We start from the raw sequence: 19,018 nt of genomic DNA, 5'->3' as shown, positions 1-19,018 counted from the left end.
TAGATAGGCTCCCATAGCAGTATTCTATTATTGGAGGAGGGAGTACTGACTTCATGCTGTCTTCTATTGATGAATAGAATGCAGTACAGTCCTTCCAAACCTAGTCTCTTGACTGGAGGAGGAATCCAAGTTGTAAAATCGTGTAAAGGTATGGACAGACGACCATGTAGCGGCCGCACAGATGTCTTTAACCGGCACACCTCTTTTGAGGGCCGATGAAGCTGCAATACCTCTGGTCGAATGAGCCCTAAGGTTTTGAGGGGGCTCTTTCCCTGCCAGTTTATAACATTCCAGAATGGCTAGAATGATCCGTCTGGAAATGGTCTGCTTAGTTATTGGTAACCCCAGCTTGTGACCTGTGTAACCTACAAACAGCTGGTCTGCCTGTCTTATCCTGGCTAGTCTACTGATGTAAAAACTTAAAGCCCTTCTAGCAGATGTAAGTGCTATTAATAAAACAGTTTTAAGGGTAAGGAATATTAACGAACAAGAATGGAGTGGTTCGAAAGGTGTGCCCATCAGGAAAGTTAGGACTAAGTTTAAATCCCATAGGGGAACTTGGAATGGTCTTGGGGGATAAACATTGGTTAACCCCTTTAGAAATTGTATTACCAAGGGTAACTTGAAATAGGATGGTTCTTCCGCAGTGCGCTTAAAGATGAATAGCGCTGCGAGATAGCCCTTAATGGTGCCAACTTGAAGGCTTGAATTTGCCAAATATAGTAGGAAGGACAAAACCATTGGTGTACCACATGAAAAAGGGTCAATATTCTGTTCTCTACACCAGCTGCAAAATCTGTTCCAACGGCAGCTTTTAAAGACTTTGTTGCTGGCCTCCTTGCCGAAAGCAACACCTCCATAACATCATCAGGGAGGTCCCAATCCTTGTACCTCAGCCTTTCAGAAGCCAAGCGTGAAGGTTGAGGGTTTTGATGTCTGGATGGAGAACCTGACCTCCCTTCTGTGAGAGTAGGTTCTCTCTGAGTGGAAGTCGAATTGGGGGGCAGATGGACAAGTCTAGAAGGTCCGGGTACCACGTTCTCCTGGCCCAATCCGGGGCAATTAGGATCATAGTTCTCCGGAATCTTCTCAACCTCCTGATCATTTGAGGAATGACAGGGACCGGTGGGAACGCGTACAGAAGCGGAAACTCCCAGTCCACTATGAACGCATCTCCCAGAGCTCCTCTCGGGGGAAATTCCCTTGAGCAGAACAGATCGCATTTCCTGTTGAGGCTGGTGGCGAACAGATCTACCTGAGGGGTTCCCCAAAGGGCGAAGATCTCTTGAAGGACTTCCTGAGCTAGCTCCCACTCGTGGGAGACTGTGCTCTGCCTGCTCAGAGCGTCCGCTGTCAAGTTCTTCTCTCCGGCTAGGTGAACTGCCGATAGAGAGATTCCTTCTTGGATTGCCCAAAACCAGAGCTGCATCGCCTCTCTGCACAGGGGTAGTGATCCTACGCCTCCTCTTTTGTTGAGGTAATGCATGGCCACCGTGTTGTCCGTCATTATCAGGACGTTTTTCCCTTGTACAGCTGGCAGGAACGCCTTCAGCGCAAGTCTGATGGCTCTCAGCTCTAACAGGTTGATATGTAGTCTGGAATCCGATGGAGACCAACGACCGCTGATGGTCAAGTCGTTGGCGTGGGCTCCCCACCCCGTGAGTGAGGCATCCGTGACTACTGTTATCTCCGGCCAGGGTTGCCAAAAATGTTCTCCTTTCAGAATGTTCTCCTGACAGGCCCACCACTGAAGGTCTCGAGCCACCCTGTCGGGAACCTGAAGAAGATCTGTCATTCTCCCTGAGAATTGTGACCACTGAGTCCTCAGTGCCCAATGGAGGGATCTCATTCTCAGGCGAGCCTCTGGCACTAGGAAAATGCAGGATGCCATGAGGCCTAGCAACCTCAAAAAGTCGAAGGCTGGGAGACGTTGGGCATGTTGGAACTTGGTAACCATCTGTAGAATATCTTGAGCCCTCACCTCTGGTGGCGAGGCTTTTCCCAGGGAAGTGTCCAGGATTGCTCCTATGAACTGGTGTCTCTGCGATGGTATAATTTGTGACTTCTTTAAATTGAGGGAGAAGCCCAGTCTGTGAAGGGAGTGGCACACGTGATTTAGCTGGATCTGAGCTTGTTCCGAAGAAACAGCCCTGATCAAACAATCGTCCAGGTAGGGGTAGACGTGAATCCCTTCCCTCCTTAGACTTGCCGCCACTACCGACATTAACTTGGTGAAGACCCTCGGGGCGGAGGTCAGCCCAAATGGCAGCACTCGAAATTGATAGTGAGAGTTGCCAATTGCGAACCTCAGGTATTTCCTGTGTTTGAGATGGATAGGCACATGGAAATAAGCGTCCTGAAGGTCCAGAGATACCCACCAGTCCTGGAACTGAAGGGCCTGGAGGATCTGAGAAAGAGTGACCATCTTGAATTTGTCTTTCCTGAGGAATTTGTTCAATTCTCGCAAGTCCAAGATGGGTCTCAGTCCTCCGTCTTTCTTTGGAATGAGAAAGTAAGGGGAGTACCAGCCCTTGTTCCTCTCGGCTACAGGTACCGGTTCTATGGCACCTTTCTCTAGCAGGTCCAAAATTTCCTGCAAGAGGAGCGGATCTGGAGCTTTCTGAGAGCTGATCCCCGGTGGATGACTCTGAGGTATACGTAGGAAAGGCAGGCAGTAACCTTGGGCAACTGTTTCCAAAGCCCAAGCATCTGACGTGATAGCCTGCCATACCGCCAGATGTTGAGTCAACCTGCCTCCTACAGGTGTCCTGTGAGGGAAGTCCTCAGAGTGGTTTTGGGGCGGCTGATGCAGATGCCGATGGTAAAGAGGCACCTGCTGTTGCTGCGGCTTTTGAATATCTACCCCGTCCACCTCGGGTAGTTCTTCTTTGTCCCCTTTGAGGCGGTCGTCCTCTACCTCTTCCGAATGCGGAGTAGAAGCGAAAGGACTTGCCCCTCGCAGAGGTTCCTGTGGGACGAAAAGGTGTCTGACGGATTGCAGCGCCTAGGGATTTTGCTGCTGCTTTTGAAGTTTGCAGTTTCTCTAAACTGTCATCCGCCTTTTTCCCGAACAAAGAAGAGCCATCGAATGGCATGTTCAAGAGCATGGCTTGCACATCTGGGGCAAAACCAGACTTTCTCAACCAAGCGAATCTCCTGGTTGTTGTACTTGCCGCCATTGCTCTGCTGATACTGTCAGCCGAATCAATGCCCGTCTGGAGGGATTCGCACATGGCGTCTTTACCGTCCTGTATAATATTCAGGAACGCATCCCTTTCTTCTCCCTCCGGGATGCAGTCAGCCGCTGTAGAAGCACACTCCCAAAGTGTATGGCTGAACCTAGCAAGGGTGCAAGTAGCATTAACAGATTTTAACGCCATGCTACATGCCGAAAAAAACTTTCTTTGCCATAGCATCATATTTTTTATCGTCCTTGTCCTGTGGGACGGTAGGATAAGCCGTCTTGACATCGGTAGAGGATGCTGCCTGTACCACCAGACTTTCTGGGGATGGGCGTTTTGACAAAAACTCCGGGTCTGTAGAGGATACCCTGTACTTTGTAGACAGTTTTTTATTTACTGCCGGTACGACATCTGGGGTTTCCCAGTTCGTCATAATCTTCCTCTAAAGAGCTTCATGAAAAGGCACCACAGGATCCTCCTGTGGGCCTTTGTCAAGAATATCCGTGAGGTCATCTTGTTGGAAAGATTGTGAAGGTGTAGACCACCCCATAAACGCTGTGATCCTGGCCATTAAGGCTCTATAGGAGGTTTCAGCATGCTCCCCCGGGTCTGGCCTAGCAAACTCCACCTCAGGGGAGGTGTCTAACCCACTTGCCTCATGTAAGGAATCATGAAGATCCTTTAACCTGCGTTCTTCAGAGGAAAATTCCTCTCTAATTGGGGTTACAGGTCCCTGCAACTCAAATGTGTCTTCCTGTTCAGACAATTCACCCTCTTCCATAATTGAGGACATAGTTCTCAATTGTTCTGAACTCATAAAGGGTGTAAACCCCATTTCCAAGGCAGAGGGTGCCGAACTTGTCCTAATCGGCCTCGAAAACGTTGATGTCGTCGACGCCGACGTCGAAGGCTTCGAGCGTGGCGTCGAAAACAAAGGCGGAGGCCTCGATGACCTCGACAGATTTGGGATTCTGCTCGACAATCTCGAAGCCATCGAGGACCTGGGGATAGGCACTGGGTGTGTCGTAACCGTGACTTTTCTTGGTGTCGACACTGGTGTCGAAGCTGGCGTCGAGTCGACAGACTCGTGTGTCGAAGGTCCCTTCGACAACGGCGTCGAAGACATCGACCTCGACGTCGACGGAACCTTCGTCGACGGCGTCGACGGAACCTTCGAGGAAGGTTTGGAGGTCATAGTCCTACTCAAGGGTTTGTGACGCGCTCGAGAGGTTTCCTTCGCCGGGTACTGCGACTCGCAGCGTTTTTGACCTTCGGGTCTTTCGACCAGAGCATCGCTCTCGGCAGTCTTCGAGGGGGTCGAGGCCGCTTTCTCGAAGACGCTCATCATATTTTTGCGGAATTCCTCCCATTCAGCCCGGGAACTATGTTTCGTGGGGCACGGGATTCTCTTTGGCGAAATAGAAGAGGAAGACGGAGAAGGGGATCTTCGACGTCTCCTCTTCGAGTACTTCGATCTCGAGGAGTGATGGGACCCACTCCGAGATCTGGAGCGCGAATGGTGACGAGGAGACGAATGTCTCCACTTCGTCGACGAAGAAGAAGCTTGAAAAGTCTTACCCTTCTCCAGCTTCCCCCTACGCTCCTTCAGGGCCTTAGCTGTCATGGACATACAGTCCTCGCACTCCGAACAATGGTGTTCAGCTCCCAAACACCACAGACAAACTCTGTGAGGGTCAGTCAGCGACATCTTTTTCCCACAATCTCAGCATTTTTTGAAGCCGGATCGAGGAGTTGTCGGTTCCGACGAAGAAGCCATCGAGTACGGATCGAATAACTCGAGGTAAATAGGTTTAACCTGACAAAACTGAGCAACGGTATTCCGAGGCACTGAGTAAGCGCGGAAAAACGGAACTGAGCAACGGACGCTGCGCGCGGCCTTTATAGCCAGGATGACGTTGACGTCGATACGGCGGCTGTCGAGGGACATCGACTCGGAGGACGTCGACGCGTAGCGCCCTCTAAAGAAAAAAATTTCCGAGGCCAGCAGAGCTGGAAGGAGATATCTAAGATGAGGAATACGTCGGAGGACACAATCCCTTCGAAAATACAGTTACAGTTAAGTAACTAAGACTTGTCCAGCATTGGATCTTTCGTAGATTCAGATGCTTGAATAGAATACCAAGCAGTTAAGCATGCCCACACTACAATACATTCTGAAGATTCTTCAGTGCGCCTGGCATACAGCAACTCACAGGTCACATTTACTAGGGAAAAGGCAGGAAAAAGAAGGCTGCTCCTACCTTACGCAAAGAGGTGGCGGAAGAACGCCTGACCAACCGCGGATTCCTTGTTGGCATCTTCAGCTAAGCAGTAATGCTTGCCGAACGTATACAGTGTCCTCAAAGTCGCGGCTCTGCAGATGTCCTTTATTGGTACTCCTGCGTGAAAAGCGACTGAAGCTGCTCTTCCTCTGGTGGAGTGAGCTGAAGGAGGTCTGGCGAGAGGATCGCCTTTAGACTGATGGCAGTGGCTAATACATTGGGGCACCCAATGTGCTAGACTTTGTTTCGAAATAAGTTGACCCTTTGTGCGACCAGCGAATGCTATGAAAAGTCTTGAAGAGGAATGAAACTCCTTGGTCCTCTCTAAACATTTAGGACTCTCGCAACATCCAGCGAACGTAAAGATCTCTCTGCATTAGAGGCGTGATTAGCTAAGACGGTTGGAAGCACGATGCTCTCAGTAAATGACATTTCTGATACCTTGGGTAGGAATTTAGGGTGCGTCTGAAGGGTGGAATATGGTGAATGGAGGTTCTGATGAAAGAGCTTGCAACTCACTAATCCTCCTGGCTGATGTGATGGCTACCAGGAAAGCCGTTTTCCAGGATAAAAATTTCATGTCACACCTATGTATAGGCTCATATGGTGATTCCATGAGTGCTGTCAAGACTGTGTTCAAGCCCCACAAAGGAACCGGTGTTGGAGGGAAAGTCTGCAGCAAACCTTTCAGAAATATCTAGCCGGATGGGTGAGCAAGGATGGTTCATTAGGGTTTGTCGTGTAGGCCGATATGGAAGCACTTGTTCTACTGATGTAAAGAGTGGGTTCACCAGTGATGTTTCGCACCATTTGGTGAAACGAGTCCATTTCCGGATGTATGTGGTTTGTGTGGACGGGGCCCTAGAGGTCTTGATTATGTCCCAGCAATCTGGAGGAACGACGCCTTGAGAGACAGGCTTGGTTGGTCGTGGTGGAGAACCTTGTGATTCTGCTGATTTAAAAGGTTCTGGTGAGCCTTGAGGTGAATCGGGGGCCACTGGGACAAGTGTCGTAGGGTTGGGAACCAAACTTGACGAGCCCAATCCGGTGCTATTAGTATCATTGTGCAAGACTGTTCCTTCAACCTGCGAAGTACTCGTGCTATCAGAGGAGTCAGCGGAAACGCATACAGGAACTTGCCTGTCCAGTCCACTGAGAAGGCATCTCCCATTGACAGGCGTTCTGGATATCTGGAGGCGAACCTGTGACATTTCTTGTTGCTCTTGATGGCAAAGAGGTCGATTTCGGGATGTCCCCATTCGTGAAATATAATAGCATAGGTTATTTATAACACGCTTAATACCCAGAGGTTTCTAAGCGCGGACCTGGGGATCAAACCTGTGTTGCTCTGTGTCGTCTTGCTTCCAAGGCGAGCATGTTTCCTTGAACTATCCTTCTATCTGATGAGCTTCTGTTTAGTCCAACTCCCATTGGTGGGATGTTGTGTAGTCTCTGCTTTGCTTGTCTGCCAAAGATTGTCCACTCCCGGCAGATGTTCTGCTTTGATCTGAACTTTGTGTTCTAGTGCCCAGGTCCATAGCATCTGTGCTTCTTGGAACAACATCTCTGACCTTGTGCCTCCTTGCTTGTTTTCATAATGCATCGAGTTTGTGTTGTCTGTCTGGATGGTTACCACCTGCCCCGCTAGTACCGGTAGAAAGGCTTTTAGTGCCCAGCGTATTGCCCTGAGTTTCAGAACATTGATATGTAATTGGGACACTTTGTCTGACCATGTGCCCTTCATTTGCAGATCTGCCAGGTGTGCCCGCCACCGTGGTAGCGATGCATCTGTCCAGAGGAGGAGGGTTGATGTAGGGGCCTGGAAAGGCAATCACTGCGACAGATTTTGGGGGTATTACACCACCTGAGTGCCTTGTCGAAGGTTGGTGGGAGTTTGATGGTATCTTCCCATGACCCGACCGCCTGTCTCCACTGGCGGTCCAGAGTCTCTTGAATCGGCCTCATGTGGAGCCTGCAATTTGGTATAAGAAATATACATGAGGACATCATGCCCAGGAGCGACTTGAAAGAGCATACAGTGGCAGTTAAGTTGTCGTGGAACCCTGAGGTCAGTCAAAGCCATTGCCGATATCCTGTCTGCGGATGGCCTCAGCCTGGGTATGTTGGTATTGAGTTCTGCTCCCAGAAAAAAGCACCGTCTTGCTGGGTATCGGACAGGATTTTGCTATGTTTATTTTGAAGCCTAGCCCTTTCAGAAGGTTCATTGCTTTCATGACAGCCCTAGTTGCGAGTTTGAGTGAGTCTGCCCTTATTAACCAGTCGTCCAGGTATGGAAAGACCTCTGTTCCAGTCCGTTTGAGTTTTGCTGCCACCGGTGCCAGGCACTTGGTAAAAACTCTTGGCGCTTACCTCAGTCCGAACGGGAGGACACAGAATTGAAAATGTGGCTTCCCGATTGCGAATCTGAGGAACTTTCTGTTGCCAGGATGAATGGGGATGTGAAAATAGGTTTCTTCCAGGTCCAGGGTTGCTAGGAAATCGTGTTTGTTTAACCATGGGGGGACGTTCTGTAAGGATGTCATCTTGAATTTGATGCGCTTGATGAATTTGTTCAGCGCTCTTAAATCCAGTATCGGTCTCCACTGACAATTTATTTTTTCTCACCAGGAAAAACCGGGAGTAGAAACCTCTTCCCATTTGTTGTTCTAGAACCGGTTCTATGGCTGCTTTTTGAAGCAGCTTACACATTTCCAACATATGTTTGAAAAGATGCACCTTGCGTGGAATGGGAGCAAGGGATCAGAGTTGGTCCAGGAATTCGATAGTGTGAACCTCGTAAATCACTCGCAACACCCACTTGTCCGATGTTATCCTTTGGCAGGGTTGGTAATAGTGGCTTACTCTTTTCTCCACCAGGGTGTGTCTTTGGGAGGGGAAGATAGAAAATGTCAGCTTTGTTTGCTTTGAGTTTTGGCCTGCTTAGAGCCATGTCTCCCCCTTTGGCTGTACCTGGGCGTTGACTGATGGTAACGGTTGTCTTGAAGGTGCTGCCCTGTGTCTTCTGGCTGTATTTGGATGATGATCCCAGAAAGGGTCGAAAAGATCTGCAATCGTTGTCCTTATCTTTAAGAGAGCAGAGCTGATGGCTCGGGCTGTGTCAGTGTCCATTTGTATTCATTTCATCAATCTTTTTCCCCAAGGAGATCGTGTCCATCAAAGGGCATATCCAATATTTGAGCTTGGACCTCTGGTCTGAAGTTTGTCGCCTTCATCCAGGCTTGTCTTCTCAAGACCGTACCATGGGCCATTTGCCGAAAGCCTGATTCTGCTACATCTACTGCCTTGTCAATCATATGATCGGACGTAGCTTCACCATCGATATGATCGCTCTAGCTTCTTCCTAAAATTCCGCTGGTAAGTGTTTGGATAATTTAGACATATGGAGCCACAGTTCGCAGTGCAGGCGCACTGTCATGGCCAGAGCGTTGCCCGCCCTGATGGTAAGAGAAGCTGACAAAGATACTTTTCTGGCCATAGTCTCCAATTTACGCCCTTCCTGGTGGGTTAGCCAATTTCTTCCTGGCTGCCACTGTGATTACGGAATCAGGCTTAATATGCCCTCTTAGGCATAGTGGTTCTGTGTCCGGTGCTTTATATTTCTTTTCTGGACGCGCAACACAAGTGTAGGTGTGGACAGAGGTGTAGACAATATCTTTGTTCCCCGAGTCCCATATGGTATCCAAAAGAGGGATAGTAGCGATTGTTCTTCTACATTTATCTCCATGTTCAAAAAGAACGGACTTCTTTTGTTCTGACGTAACTTTTAACTTGAAAAGGTCTGCCGCCTTGGCAATAATCGTATGAAAAGATACCAAATCGTCCAGTGGTGAAGTATCTCCTGGAGAGTCCTTCTTCCAGGGTTTCTCAATGACGTAGTGTCCCACTCGCTTTGCGTGTCAGGTTCATGAGTAATCTCCCCCTCTTCGGGGTCTGAGAAGTCTCTGAACGGGTCCTCCTGCCAGTCTGAGACCGAAGCGGTCAAAAGGCACTAATGTAGGATCCCTTGTCGGTGAGCGTGGTCTTGGTCTAGGTGAAGACTTTTGTGGGGAGACTCTTGTCGGTGAAGCACTACATGTCCGGCTCATAGATCTGCGAGGAGGTTCCGGTAAATGCAGCATTTTCTGAGGTCTGCTCTTGGGAGGTGAACGTCTCTGCATGCTATTACGAGATGACTTGTCCCTCTGAGGGGACCTTGCGTCTCTTGGAGTAGAAGATCGATTCCTCTGTCCGACGCCTGTTGAATTTCATCAAAAATTATTTGCATTCACTCCATGAGAGCTGGGTCGTATGGATCTGTGGACTCCTTCGTAGTGGGATGCCAGGGCGGGCTATTCTCCTTATCAGTGAGAATAGGTTGATCCCGTAAGAGTACAGTGTCCGAAAAGTCTTCCTGTAAAATGATGTCTGGAAGCTCATTCATCTCACTTAAGGGAGACAAGTGTGCTCCTATTGGTTCCTCGTGGAAATCTGGTATGCAAGGAATCATGCCCATTGGTTCATCTGAGCTGCCCTCATTGGACGGCGTAACTCGAGTGTCCGCGGACGATGTCTTTGGTTTGTTTTTCTCTGTCAGTGTGGCGGTTGACAGCTTCATTGATGGTTTCATCGACGGTTTGGGTTTCGTCGAGTGATGATCCCTTGGCTCAGTCGACGACAATTTCGCCAATGAGGACAAACATCGATGACGAGGTTTGGAGAGTTGTTGTGGACGTGTTTGGCTTTGTTGACGGTGGGGTCGTCGACAAGCTCTTATCACTGGTGCCACTAGTAGATGGCATTTTTGTGGACGGCTACCTCCCTGACGAGTTTTTAGAAAACATCTCCTTACCCTTGGAGGTAGTTTTTTCCTCAGGATGGCGTTTTTTCTGGTCCCCAGAACCAAGAGAAGATGTGAGGGAAGCCATCTCCTTTCTTTTGCTCTTATGTGAAGCGGAAGTGCTCCTTTCCATTGAAGAGGCCCTTCTTTTTGAAGTTTTCCTCCCAGATGGTTTTATAGATGTGACAGGGGCTGTCTTGACAGATTCCTCATCAGAAGATTGCCATTTTGACTCGAGGTGAAGCAAAAGCCTCCTGTGATGTCCTGCAAGGTTTTGTTGGTGAAGGTCTTGCAAATGTCGCATTTGTGGATGTCATGAGGGTAAAGGCAGTAGATGTACTGCTCATGAGGATCCCTCATATAAACAAGTTTCTTCCTGCACCTGTTACAGTCCCTGAAAAGGGAAGGTTTTTTGGTAGTTGATTCTTCAGCCATGGTATGAAGTGGAGTTTCACTCGATGAACACAAGCCGAAGATGTGTGTTTTCTGAGCCCAGAAACACAGTCAGTAGTGCTTGAACAGGGGATCAAGATAGAGTATTTTTTGAAAAATAGAACAGCTAAAATAGAAAAGAAATGAAAAGCTCAGAGAGCTGGGGGATTCCCTCTGTCTGTTAGACTGAGGTCAGGAATCTGAAGATGGCTGGAGCTTAAACCCTGCCACCTCCTTGGTTAGGGTCATAAAGGACCAAAGTGAGGTGGAGGGACTACACAACTGAATGCCTCATTGGCCATAATGGACAATCTACATTCATTTTCCTATGGGAATAATGTAAATAAATTTAATTTTTAATAATTATTTTAAATCACAGATGATTCCCGGTCTGACGACAAGGAATAATATTCCAGCATCTGAACCTATGAAAGATGCAATGCTGGAGAATGGCTGTGCTCATTCTGCAGACCCTAAGTGTTAGACTGGCAGTTCTATTTCGCATTTCACAAAATCATCTCTTTTGAAAATGGTGCTGTAAAGTGCTCCCCTTTGTTTCAATTTTTCCAACAATGTGTTGGCGTAGAATGCCTTGAAACCTAAACCTGCATGATATGCGTTACGCCTGCTACTGCTGTCCAGTGAGGAGGCGTTACTTAGTCTTAACATTAAAAGTTCACCGAATCAAACTATAAAGCACACACTGTTCACACCAAAGACCACAATTGGCATCTAGATTCAATAACGATGGATAGAAAAATACAATTCGTTAATAACAAATTAAACAGCTTTCAAGACAATCGATACTTGTACCGTGTGCCTCCGTGAATATGAAGCCAAATGTTTGGATGACCTTCTCGATATAAAACGATTGTGGATGTGTTGCTCATAAACCTTAGATCAATCAAAGCAGTATTTTATTTCCAACATTTGCCTAACATTGCGTGCCAACCCACTATTTGCAGTGTTAATTCAAATGTTGCTATGGTTACGTGCATATCATCTACACCTTGTCTGGTGAAAAGGACAGGTGTTTCCCGGAATTCCTGCCTTCGGGAGTTTCTATTATGCATGTAAAACCTGTGAAAACAAGGCTAGCTAGCGACTGCCTTCTGCAATGCACTTCAAATGTATTTCCATCACAAACAACGATGAAAACCAAAAAAATGGTATCGCAACCAGTGAGGCTTGAAATCAGGCTATGGTGAGGGAGATGGCACACCTTTATTTTAGAAACTGGTGCAGGGGCAGTAATACTCTAAAATACGCGTTCTCCCACACCAAGACCTGCAAATACACGTCCTTATTTACAAAAAATGCAAAGTATTTGTTAAGTGAATTGGTTTCAATAGACCTTGCACTATTATAAACATTACAAAAGAAAAACACACATTTACACACAAAGGCAAAGTATATTTAGTGAATTGGGTTTCTTCAAATATTACACATATAGACAGACTTAACATTTCAAACTGGAAAAATAAACTAAAAACTAGAGTAATGAAAATATGTCGTGTGCCAAGGTAATGGAGCAAAGTAATACAGGAGCCTACCCTCATGTGACTCCCCGTTTCTTTTTTCCTGCATTGCAGCTTCAAATGTCAGCTGAAGGATTTTGTTTAGAGTGCTTATCCAGTCTTCCATTTCCACTTCGCTGTCTGCAGCCAAGAGATAACTGCTTTTATCCTGCATCTTGAGCTCAAAAGCAAAGCGCCGGACTCTGTTGTTCTAAAATAAAACAGAAGACTTTTCAAAATTAAGAGTACAACAAAAACCTTTGCCTGGCAATAATACAAGTCTTCGAAGTAAGCTTCCATGACACTCCAGAATTATGTAACATCTCGGGGGCAGGGATTGAATTAAAAACGCGCTTGATGTCAACTGATAAATGTACATTTGGAACCACAAACTGTTTGTACTGCATCGAGAGGCTTAGCCACAAAAGAAAAACGGTGCCATATTTAGGTGTTAAATAAAGGTCGTTCAGACTAACACATCTGTGGAGACAAAAGGAATCCGGTCCACTCCATTCCTAGATCTACTGATCAAATGAAAAAGCACTAGCTGACCTTTGTTCTGGGAAGAGAAGAATAGAGCAGACATGTTGCTTTCAGTCCAACGCTAAGGAATTGACGCATTACAAGGGGTGCTGTTAAATGTGTTTCCAACCGTTGAAGGCCCTCCCCAATGCGTGCAAGACGGTTTAGGGGAGGGTGCTGAATGACCGATATAGCCTGAGGTGGAAGGGCAATAGTGCTATTACAACATTACACCCAACGAAGGTGGTACATTCGGTTCAAAACAAGGGAAACCAAAAGAGAAGCAGTGGAATTTGTACAGAAGACTTTTGCACCAGACACTCTAGCTAATCACAATACTAGCATTATTTAGCAAGACAAGCCTGCGCTGCCTGTATTTTGTCCCAATGACCCCCCAACCCCCATGTTCCCTTACAGCTCCACTTACTGTTTCGGCTCCTGTTGGACACACCCTCAACTTGACTCTGTGACTAACTCACCTGGAGCCGTGCCTCTACCATACGGCCTCTGCTCTTCCACCACCAGTCCCAAGAACGGCAATGCACTTCTCTACTCGGCTGCCTGCCTCTCCCTTATACCATGTTATCACGCCCAAAAGCCCTGTACCTGATGCTGTGCCAAGCTTGCAGCACACCTCAGCCCTGCTCCTTTTGATCTTAATTTGTTCAATTTCCCTTGATTGTTGGCACCCACTGTTGGTGCCAGTGGAGATTATGTAATTTTCGCAAGCTGTGCCCCACTCAGCACTGAGTTGTCTGCAAGGGAACTGCCAACATTCCAATGGTCTAGGAGGATAACTGATGCAAAATCGGCTTTTGGCATTTCAAATTAAGACAGAAATATAGGGGGCCTAGTCAGCAAATGGGTTTTGGATCTACAGCCATCTGGGGCCTACCCTTTCATTCTGCAAGCGGCTGTGTGATTGTAGACGGACCAATTTGCAATGCTCCATGATGTGCATGAAGGCACTAGAGGAAGAGCCAGTGAGGAAAACATCCATAGGGTAGATCCACACAGGTAGACAGGTAGACTACCCACCAACTGCAACCCTTTGCTCCACACGATCACAGAACTCGCAGTGGCAGTATATTTCTGCTAGAATTATGGCCAGGCATTTGAGTGAATGGAGTATACTGGAGGAGCACACCACATGGGCAGTGAAGTCTCCTATTCGAAGCAGTACCTAGCATACTAAATCTGAAATAAATACATTACAATGATACTGAAAAACACTGAAGAGTTCAGTTTCCCTACAAAAGCATAGGAGCACTTCGCTTTAATAAGCTCAGTGAACTCAGTTGTGGCTGGCTACATCCTTTTAATAGCAAGACATTGGGCCTCATTACAAGTTTGCCAGTCCGGAAACAAGGGTGGCGGTAAGCTCACTGGCACCCTCGTTTCCAGACTGGAAAAATTAGGAGTCTGCCGGCTGAAGCCGCTATGTGCCAGACCGGTCTAACCCTGCTGGGCGCAGCGGCCACGGTAGTCAGACCGGTCACGGAAGCGCCAACAGCGTTAGCAACAGTGCTGGCGCTTCTGCGTCCCCACTCCTATAGAGTTCTATGGGACTCTATGGGAATGGGGACTTACATTTTACGGACTTGGCACTGGGAAGTCAGACGCCGGCAACATTTTACGAGTACGGCAGCAAACCGCCGTACTTGTAATGAGGCAAATTGTATTCTACTCCTTATAACACACGGGTGCCATCTACATACACTAAAACTCTGACTATAGTTCTTTTCCTTGCCTGTTTTCGTTTTCTTCCTTTTTTATTTCTAATTTTGTTTTTCAATCTATTTTTGCCGGACATTAGTAATGCACTATTTGGCAGTTTTCTTTCCCTTCATCTATTTTCATTACTTTCTCCACTGCCCTCTTTCTTTTTCTTCAGTTCTCTTTTCCCTCTCTGTCCATCTTTCCTGCTCTGCTGTATTCTGCATTACCTCTTTTCAACGTATCCTTCATTCTACTGGGTTTGCAATTTCCCTTTTCAATTCATTTATTTTTCTTCGCTTGTGTATTCTTTTTCGTTCTCTGGTCTGGTTCATGTATTTCTCCTATTCTCTAAATGCTCCATTATGCATTTTCTTTTCAAAAAATGTCTTATCCCTACCCCAACAGAGTCCTTCTTGCACAAACAAAGGAAAATTGAAAAAGTAGGCATGGGATAGGCTTTTGTTTTCAATGCGCTGCCATATTGGTACTACCTGGCCATAACGTGGCAACAAAGGGAAAATTGTGTTAGTACCCAAGCTTATTATGGTGGTGTCAAGCAAATGCCAAATCTAATGCCAAAAACAGAGTCAATGTTTTTGGCTTTGTCATGGCTTGTTTTTAACAGGGACTCTGGGCAAGGAACAGCTGCTGGTTTTCAGCTGCAATGCAGCCACGTCCTTTCCGAATACTGCTTAGAAATAGGATTTGGCAACCTCTTAAATCCACAGGGCTAACAAAGAGATATCGGCATAGTGTGATTTGGGTGGGAAAAGACATGTAGTGGGTTGGACTAGCATCACAAAGGGTGGTCAATAGGTGGGTAAAAAGCCATAGGCTCTCACAGGCTGTGTGCCAATCCTCACACCCCATCTCTCTCACATCTTCAATGGCAATAGTTTTTACATATTGGCAGCACAAGGAACAAGTTACTTACCTGTAACTGTTGTTCTCCAGCATGGGTCTGGCATGGATTCACATGCTCATGAATATTCCCCCTCGTCAGGCTGGGAATCCTCGGTAAAGTAAAAATCAGCATCAGTTTCGTTTCTGATCTGTCTTTCTTAGTAGTAACGAATCACTGATCTCTGGGTCATACTGCCCCCAGCCAATGACTGCCCTCTTCCCAAGCCCCGCCTCTGGCAGCCATCCTCAGATTTGGTAGCACGCCAAGTGGCAGTATGACCAAGTGAAGAGCCGTAGAGGGGTAGGTGGGAGGGTTCGCATGTGAATCCATGCCAGACCCATACTGGAGAACAACAGTTACAGGTAAGTAACTTGTTCCTTCTCCAGCATGAGGTCTGGCATGGATTCACATGCTCATGAATAAAAGAATACATAGCAGTATACACATGCACAACCACGGGAGGTGGCAACAGGCTCAACATTAAGCAATACAACAACTCAACATTAAGCATCTCTTACCTCCTCACCAGGCTCACCTTAAGCGAACAGGTTGCGCAGCACTGCTTGGCCGACCCTGGACTCCACCCTGGAGTCCCGATCGATGCAGTAGAATCTTGTGAAGGTGTGCGTCGACCTCCACGTAGCAGCCCTGCAGATGTCCAGCAGGGGCACACCAGACAGGAACGCCGTAGTAGCAGCGATCGCTCTGGTCGAATGGGCTCTCGGACGGCCGGGCAGCGGTCGGTTTGCCAACCGGTGACAATGCATAATGCAGCTGGAGAGCCATCTGGAAATGGAAGTCTTCGAGAGATCCTTCCCTTGATTCACAGACCCAAAGTTCACAAACAGTTGTGACGTCTTCCGAAAACTCTTCTTGCGGTCCACATAGAACTTCAGCGCTCTAGCTACATCCAGCGAGTGCAAAGTCCTCTCGGCCGGCGTCAAAGGCGACGGAAAGAAAACTGGTAACACCAAGGGCTCGTTGAGGTGGAAGTCCGACGGCACCTTGGGCATGAAGGAGGGGTGCGTCCTCAGCACCACCCTCGTGTCATGAAAAGTCAAGTATGGAGGCTTGCAAGATAGGGCCTGAATCTCTCCCACTCATCGTGCAGAGGCGATGGCCACGAGGAACGCTGTCTTCCATGACAGGAACTTCAAAGGCGCCAAATGCATAGGCTCGAATGGGGCCCCCATGAGCCTGGTCAGCACCACATTAAGTTCCTACGCCGGGGCAGCGGCCTTCACCGGTGGGAATGATCGGAATAGTCCCTTCATAAATTCCTTTACCAGGTGATGAGACCACAAGGACGCCCGTCCTGTAGTCCTGGTATATCGGGAGATGGCAGCCAGATGCATTTTTATGGAGGCGTGAGCCATCCAGCTTTGGCCAGCGACAGTAAGTACGGCAGCACTTGAGGGGCCGTAATCCGCAGAGGGTTAATCTTCTGTGCACGGCACCAGACAGAGAACCTCTTCCATTTATGACCGTAACACCTGAGAGTTGAGGACGCCCTGGCCTTTGCAAGAACCTCTCTGCAATCAGCTGGGATATCGTACCCTCCAAACTCTAGTGCTGCAGGAGCCAGGCCTGCAAGTTCAGGGACTGTGGGTCGTGGTGTAGAATGGGGCCTCCTTGTCTGGAGAGAAGATCCGCGTCCGCTGGCAGCCTGACTGGCGGGGACTTTGACAAGACCAGAAGGTCCGGGAACCAGATCTGCCTCGGCCATGCCGGTGCGACGAGGATCATCCTGCACCTGGACTTCTTGAGCTGGTTGATGAGGCGGAGCAGCAACGGCAATGGAGGGAACGCGTATAGAAACAGGCCGTCCCAAGGGAACGAGAAAGCATTGCCCATGCTCCTCGGCTGGGGGAACCTGCTGGCGAACCTCTGGCACTTGGAGTTTGTCGCCGTCGCAAACAGGTCGATCTTGGGTTTGCCCCATCGTTGGAAGAGTCGATCCACTTGATCCTGGTGCAGTTCCCCCTCGTGGCACGAGCGTAGCTCCCTGCTGAGTGAGTGGGCGATGGTGTTTTTTATTCCTGCCAGGTGGAAGGGAACCAGAAACATCCCCTGGGCGACGGCCACAGATCCTGGGCCTCCTTGGATAGGGCTGGGGATCTGGTGCCCCCCTGCTTCCGTATGTAGAACATTGTGGTGGTGTTGTCGGTGAAGATCCTCACCACTTTGTCCTTGTGGGATGGGAGGAACGACTTGAGGGCCCAGAACATTGCACGGAGCTCTAAGATGTTGATGTGAAGAGACCTCTCCTCCGGGAGCCAAAGGGCTCTTGCGTGGAGATCAACGGTGTGCGCACCCCATCACTCCAGGGATGCGTCTGTCGTCACCTGATGTGCCGGGGTCTGGAAGTCTGTGCCCGTCGTGAGGTGAGCCCGGGTGCCCCACCATAGGATCGCCCGACGGAACTCCTCGTCGAGGGGGATCCTGTCCTCGAAGCAGCCCCCCGCCTGAAACCAGCGGGCGTCGAGGAACTCCTATAGCGGACGCATCCGAAGTCTGCAAAGGGGTACAAGGTAAATGCATGAGGACATTCATCCCGAGAAGGGACTTGATGGACCTCACCGTGGCCACGTCCGTGGCTAACAGTCGGCGTACCTTGCCCAGGATGGTTTTGGTCCTCTCCTCTGAAGGGGAGGCCAATTGCTCTACTGTATCGAGCTTCGCCCCCAAAAATAGTGCTACTTGCGACGGAACCAGGTGGGATTTGGGGTAGTTGATGGAGAACCCCAGCTCCGTGAGCAACCGGACGGTCCTCGCCGTATGATCGACGGCGAGTTCCCTTGACCTTGCCCGGATTAGCCAGTCGTCCAGGTAGGGGTAGACGTGGATCGCCTGCAGGCGCAGTCGTGCCGCCACTGGTGCCAGGCACTTGGTGAAAACCCTTGGTGCCGACTTTAATCCGAACGGTAGGGCTCTGAATTGATAGTGGCGTCCTGGAACCACGAACCTGAGGAACTTCCTGTGCCTTCTTAGAATGGGGATGTGGAAGTAAGCATCCTCCAGGTCCAGCGACGATAGGAAGTCGCCTTCCTCCAGCTGTCCCAGCACGTGCTGGAGGGTGACCATCCTGAATTTCTGCACCTTGATGTACTTGTTTAAGCGGCGCAGGTCCAGGATGGGGCGCCAACCGCCTGTCTTCTTCCTGACGAGGAAGTACCTCGAGTACACTCTGGAGCCCCGGAGCCTTCTGGGGACGAGCTCAATGGCACCTTTCTTGAGCATCGCCCTTACCTCCAACAGCAGTTGAGGGATGTGATTTTCCTTCCTGGCCACGGGAGGAATGCAAGGGCACTTCTTTTGGAATTCCAGCGAGTGCCCGTTGGCCATGGTGTCCAACACCCAACTGTCGGTGGAGATGGACTCCCACACGCCGACGAACTTAGCCAGCCTCCTACCGGGGTGCTTCGGTGGGGGCCCGACAACACGGCCGGGTCAGTCTTGCTTGGAGGCGGCCTTGCCGCCTTGGCCTCCTTGGCGACGACGGCGGGAACCCCCTTGTTTGCCGCAACCTCTGTAGGCCTCCTGGGAAGAGGAGAGGGCCGCCTGATGGTAGGTGGAGGAGCCACCGCTGGATCCTTTGGAGGCACCCTGTCTGCCTCTAGAGC

General features: G+C 49.0%; 1 protein-coding gene across 9 annotated transcripts in view; it reads right to left on the bottom strand.

Annotated features, from left to right (window-relative positions):
* The window catches only part of DOCK9 (dedicator of cytokinesis 9), a 2,709,375-nt gene that overhangs the window by 1,703,381 nt on the left and 986,976 nt on the right, over positions 1–19,018 (bottom strand). For all 9 annotated transcript variants that reach the window (XM_069639825.1, XM_069639823.1, XM_069639827.1 and 6 more), the window contains exon 8: positions 12,287–12,461. In XM_069639825.1, coding sequence (XP_069495926.1) covers positions 12,287–12,461 — 175 coding nt within the window. The remainder of the gene's footprint in view (positions 1–12,286; positions 12,462–19,018) is intronic.

This window comes from Ambystoma mexicanum, chromosome 7q (assembly GCF_040938575.1).
Source record: "Ambystoma mexicanum isolate Mex_15411 chromosome 7q, UKY_AmexF1_1, whole genome shotgun sequence".
NCBI lineage: Eukaryota > Metazoa > Chordata > Amphibia > Caudata > Ambystomatidae > Ambystoma > Ambystoma mexicanum.
This window is presented reverse-complemented; position numbering and strand designations above follow the sequence as displayed.